This window comes from Arachis duranensis, chromosome 6 (assembly GCF_000817695.3).
Source record: "Arachis duranensis cultivar V14167 chromosome 6, aradu.V14167.gnm2.J7QH, whole genome shotgun sequence".
NCBI classification, from domain to species: Eukaryota; Viridiplantae; Streptophyta; class Magnoliopsida; order Fabales; family Fabaceae; genus Arachis; species Arachis duranensis.
The window spans coordinates 68,768,725-68,774,282 of record NC_029777.3 but is presented as its reverse complement, the minus strand read 5'-3'; the positions used below and the strand labels follow the sequence as shown (position 1 = coordinate 68,774,282).

The following is a 5,558-nucleotide window of genomic DNA, read 5'->3' as shown; positions in this document are numbered from 1 at the left end:
GAAAATGTGGCTGGGTGTTGATTTGATTGGGGGAAGTGGGAGAAAAGGTAATTGCAGGAAGAAGATAGAAAACATTTGTGCTTTCAGCAAGTGCAGTGATTTGATAGGATCTCAAGAGTGGTTTGAAATTATATATTGGTATTTGTACCTTTTTAGTGGTTGGTGTTCATATCCATTATTTTCTTTTGCATTGTTAGTGTCTAGAGAAAATGAGTTATTTGGGTGTAGGTGTTAGTCCTAGAACAGTTCCAGCGTACCATAGCACAAACCTAAAATTGTTCGATAAGAGGATCAAGATAGCTGAGTTGGTGTTAAGGTTTATGATTCTTGGTCTTGGAGTTGTTGCAGCTGCTCTTATTAGAACTGATTCACAAGTGAAGGTGTTTTTCTCCTTTGAGAAGGAAGCTAAATTCACTAATGTTAAGACTTTGGTGTAAGTATCTATTAATCTATGTTCTATGTTAATTTCTAGCAATAAAAGTGTTGCATATTTTGTTATCCTAATTCATTAGTTTTGGATGGATTAAAAAACTTTGCAGATTCTTGGTAGTTGCAAATGGTTTGGCTGCTGGATACTCTTTGATTCAAGGACTCCGTTGTGTTGTGAGTTTGGTTAGGGGAAGTGTTCTTTTTAACAAGCCCTTGGCTTGGGCCATTTTCTCTGCTGATCAGGTATCCTTTTATATTTGAAAGATCACATCCTACTTTTTTTGTTGTCTTATACATTATGGTCAAAACACAAGATTATCAAGATTCTTGCATCAACATCTTGCTTTTTCTTCGAGCATTTTGTTGCCATGTTAATTAATATCACTTATTTTTTTATAAATTCATGCAAAGACATAATAAAAAAATAATTTGTCATTATATCCATAGTGATATAACATGAGTGACAATATATATTTTTTTATTTTATAATTTTAAGTTTTCTAGGTTCCACAAGTTTAGGTAAACTTTTAAGTTTGATAGGCTTAATTTAAAAAAGAAATTTTATTTGTTTGTTCTCACAATTAATACTTAATATTAGTTTATTTGGGGCAGCTTTTAACATTTATCCATGAACCTTGCAATTTTGGTCCCTGCTGTGAATGGGTCTGGTGTTGATGAAGAGCTTCGGGTGGTGCTTATTAAAGGTCATGTAAAAGCTACTTGATTGGTAAGTTGTGTTTCAGTCCCAATTTGATAGTGCTAAATATTGTTGCTAAATTTATTGAAAGTTATAAAAATTCATGAATCTATAAATTCTAAAACTTTAAATGTTTCAGATTTTACAACTTTTGTGCTTGTTTAGGATTGTTTTAAATCAATTTTTGGTGACTTCATTGTATATCATTATTTAAATAAAATTTTACATTATTTAAATAGGTTTTTTTATATCATTGGTCACTCTAAAGAGGTCTTATATATGTTTCTTATACTGTGTTCATTGCTGCGTGTTCTGAATGTTCAATTTCAAATTCTTATTTTGTTGTGAGAGTCACAGTTTTCTCACCTCTTTCTAGCTCATTGTGTTTTTTTTTTATAAAATTTGTTTTAGTATTTGGCCTCTATTTTTTCTTTCAAGTTTTTCATCCCATTTCAATATGAGAATTGCCATGGATACGATAAATAAGATTAATCCTAAAGTTACCTATCTTTTACTGGGGATTTCACATTTTGGAGTTTATTACAGGAGAGTAAAAGTAGGAGATAGATAGTAAATATTGCACCATAAGCTTTTGACACTAAGGGATAGTCAAAATCCTTTATGGCTAGATCTCTTTTCAAAAAGAACCAATTATATGCATTACCAGCTATTCCTCTCGCTTTACATCTCATATTTTTTACTTACCAAGTCTTGCATTATCATTTGATAATAATATGAACTCATATCAGTTCCAAGAAGTATTTAAATTTTGAAGTATGCATTTAAGTTTGTATTTCTATTATCATGATAAAAATTGAGTTTCATGTTAACTGTATGACTAAGCAATAAATAATTCAATTAAGGAGCATCATTGATATGTTTATTGCTTTTATGCAATGAACAGAAGGGTCAAAATAGTAAAAATATGCTTCTGAAGTTGTTTGTGATATGTTTTACGAATTTCAGTGAATAATATTCTAACTCATGAAACTGAAGTTGCTTCACGGCTAATGAACACGCTCCAGAAAAAGGACCAATTATTCTCTGATTTCGAGGTCAGTTCCTTAACCAAAAAAATGAAAAAGCAACTTTTAACATTCAAGTGCATTGTTACTTATACTTTGGTAGCTGCTTTCATTGCCCTGTTCACATATTTTACCTTTTTCTCTCACATTTGGTTAAGTTATACGTAGGTCAATCTTGTGCCTATCTTGCTATTTCAACCTGCTATGATTTTCAATTGATGCCTTTTACATTCTATGTTAATGCACTCTTTAACGAAAAGAAACAAAAGATTGGACAATATTGTTAATTGTAAGTGGCCAATGTACAATTTTAGAATTGATATTTGAATTGTAAATCATTTATTATTTGTTGGAAATTCAAAAAATTATGTGCACAATTGTACAACTGTTAAAATTCACTTTAGATTCCAAATGTGAGTTTGACTATAATTTTACTTTGCTTAAAGATTTTGTCTTTATGATAAATATATTTTACTTCTTGATTAAAAAAATAGAAGATGAAGAATACTTTGGAATTTTAAACTTAGTCTATGAAAATGTAGTTTTTTTTAAAAAATAAATTTTAGCTTCTTTCTTTATAATAATACCATTTTGTGTAAGAAAATTGGAAATAACTACGTATTGAACTGAATCTCTTACTTATTCAGTGAAATAACTTCTTTTGAGCCAAAAGTTTGTTCTTATTTCTCCTTATTTTTGAGAATTCTTTGATGGATTTGCACTTTAATTTCGTTACATGTTTAATGAGGTTTAATAACCAATATATTTATGTGTTTGCCACAAAACACTCAATTTTATTTTGTAATCTCATAGATTCTAATGACCATTTTGATTTCGAAGTATTTCTTTGTTCATTCATTACTTTCGAAGTATTTCTTTGTTCATTCATTACTTGCAGATGTTGGTTTGATTTTATGAATTTCAGAGGGATAGAGGTAAGATGCTTTAAGTACATTATAAAGATATGGCAAATGAGGTGTCGAACAATTTCAGGTTCATGAAGAAATAATGGGATGGTTTAGCACCAAGCATGTTGAGCTATTAAACTGGTTTATTTTAATGAAAAAATTGTAACACTAAAGACAACTTATGTAGTTGTGAGATTTTACCAACCTCTATGAATGTCCAATGTGTGGTAGAGCCAGAGAATGTACGCCATCTTTTCTTTAGTTGTGATGTAGCATTGAGTGTTTGGGGTGATGTACTATATAATATGGGTCTGCATTGTAGATGAACTAAGGAATGCTTCAAGTCATGGATTGCGGCACCGATTCCAGTGAGGTATAAGCAGCAGTGGGAGATAAATACACAGGTTTTGAAATGGGAGATAAAGTATTGGAGTCAAGCTTGGGTGTCGAATAAAGAAGAGCGCAGGAGAGGAGAATTTAAAATTCAATAATATAATGATTTGAGGAGTGGATGAAATATGTACATATGCTTTGTCTTATTGTGGTCTTTATTATTATTATAGGATGGTTTTTATCTTCTTTGCTTGATTTAGAATAGTAGTTTCTTTAAGTTGTTCTATTTAGCAAGATAGTAGTGGGTTTATGTTTTGCTTTAAGCCTTTGTAACTACTATTGACCTTATGTCTCTGATAGGTTTAGTGCGTGATTTCTTATTAAAAAAAAAATGCAGGCAAGACAAGCTATTAGCTCTAAGGTTATAGCAATAGGGGACTAGGGGTAGAAGGTAATTTTTTTCGGGGTTAAATTTCTATTTTCATTTTTTTATTGAACAGTTTTATTGTTTTAACTGCCATTAGTAATGTTATTGTCATTGATGATGATTATTAGTTTGGGAGAAATTATGTGTGATTTTTTTATTATGGAGAATAGGGTATGACTTTAAAGGTTATTGTTATTACTTCTAATCAAGTACAAAAATTGCACCAAGGACTCCATGGAGCTACTGCTACTACTGCCTAAGATTTTCAAAAGTTGTTTTCAAAAAGTTGTTTTTTTTTTTACTCAATTTATAGGATTGCAGGGATTTTATATATTAAGACAAAGTTCATTGAGATATTACTTATCAATTTTAAGTTCTTTTATAATTTTTTAACAAAGACTTTGTTTTATATCAATGAGCGTTTTTGACATATATATTTTTGCTCATTATGTTAGCCAATTCTGTTATATTAAGATTTGTAATTATCTAAATTGTGGTGAAGCTGTGTTGATTTTTCTGTTTTGAAAAAAAAATTGATTTGATCAGACTTAGACAATACTCATGAAAGGCAAGAGAGTTAGTTAATTAGTACAGAAATTATACTATATAAAATAAAATAAAAAATTGTCTCTTTTCAGGTGAAGTATCTTTTCATTTTTTATTTATGTTCTCTCTTAACAAATATCTTTTTAAGCATTTATAATATTCAAACATAGAGAAAACATTCACACCCTAATTTATTAATCTTCTATTCAATTTTATCAAGTTAAAATCTTCCTTTTTCATAAAATCTTAGAGCATTGCCTAGAATAGCAATTAACTGAATTTAACGCCATGTGTGATGTGTTTAATAAGTAACAAATTTTTGAGAGATATTTTTTAGTATGTTATTTTTTTATTTAATATTATAACGGATAAATAAAGAACAAATTATTTTTGTACGTAAAAATTATACAAAATAAATTAATTATTATTTTTAAAATCATATACTAAATTTGATTAATTCGTTTATAATGTTTAATTTCATTAAAAATATAAAAATCACATTATATCACTCAATAACCTATTAAAATTACAAACAATTCAAAGTCTCAAATAGTCTCAATCATATTTCATTGATGGGTCACTTTTACAACATTTAAGAATAAATAATAAAAGAAAAAATAAAAAAAAAGAAATAAAAGGTAAAGGAAGTCTATCAAAAAGTCTATTGCTCATATTTGTATTTTTTTTTGGTGACTCACTCATCTGTATTTGAGAAGAATATAAAATTATTGTTCTGTAAAATGCAATAATTTTTAAAAAATTTTACCAAATTATTTTGTTTACAAATAAAATGAAAAATTATCCCGTTAAGACACCATAAATTTTAGAAAAAGTATTCAAATTATGATATTTTAGAGTTAATGTGTTTATTTTTTTTGAGATAATATAAATTATATATTTTTTAATAAAAGAACAATTAAATTTTTTTGAATTAAATTGAATAAAAAAATTTAACTAATAGATATTTTTTACCCGTGCGTTGCGCGAGTTTTCTGCTAGTTGGCTACATACACGAGCACAATAATAAATATAAAAGTTGTTATTTTTATTGATACAATAATAAATTATCAAAAATAAATAGCTAAATTATAATATTTGGACATTAAATGATTAAAAATTAAAATAATAAAATTAGAACAAAAGCTCGGGTATAGCAGGGATTAGGCAAGTTGAAAAAGCCTCCCTCCATTGTC

The 5,558-nt window shown here is 28.1% G+C and overlaps 1 protein-coding gene across 1 annotated transcript; it reads left to right on the top strand.

Annotated features, from left to right (window-relative positions):
* The first annotated feature begins 209 nt into the window (after window positions 1-209).
* Window positions 210-1,205, top strand: LOC107493702 (CASP-like protein 2B1). The gene is made up of 3 exons (XM_052263051.1): window positions 210-433; window positions 540-672; window positions 1,173-1,205. The coding sequence occupies exons 1-3, from the start codon at window positions 210-212 to the stop codon at window positions 1,203-1,205; spliced, it is 390 nt and encodes a 129-aa protein (XP_052119011.1).
* Window positions 1,206-5,558: the final 4,353 nt, after the last annotated feature.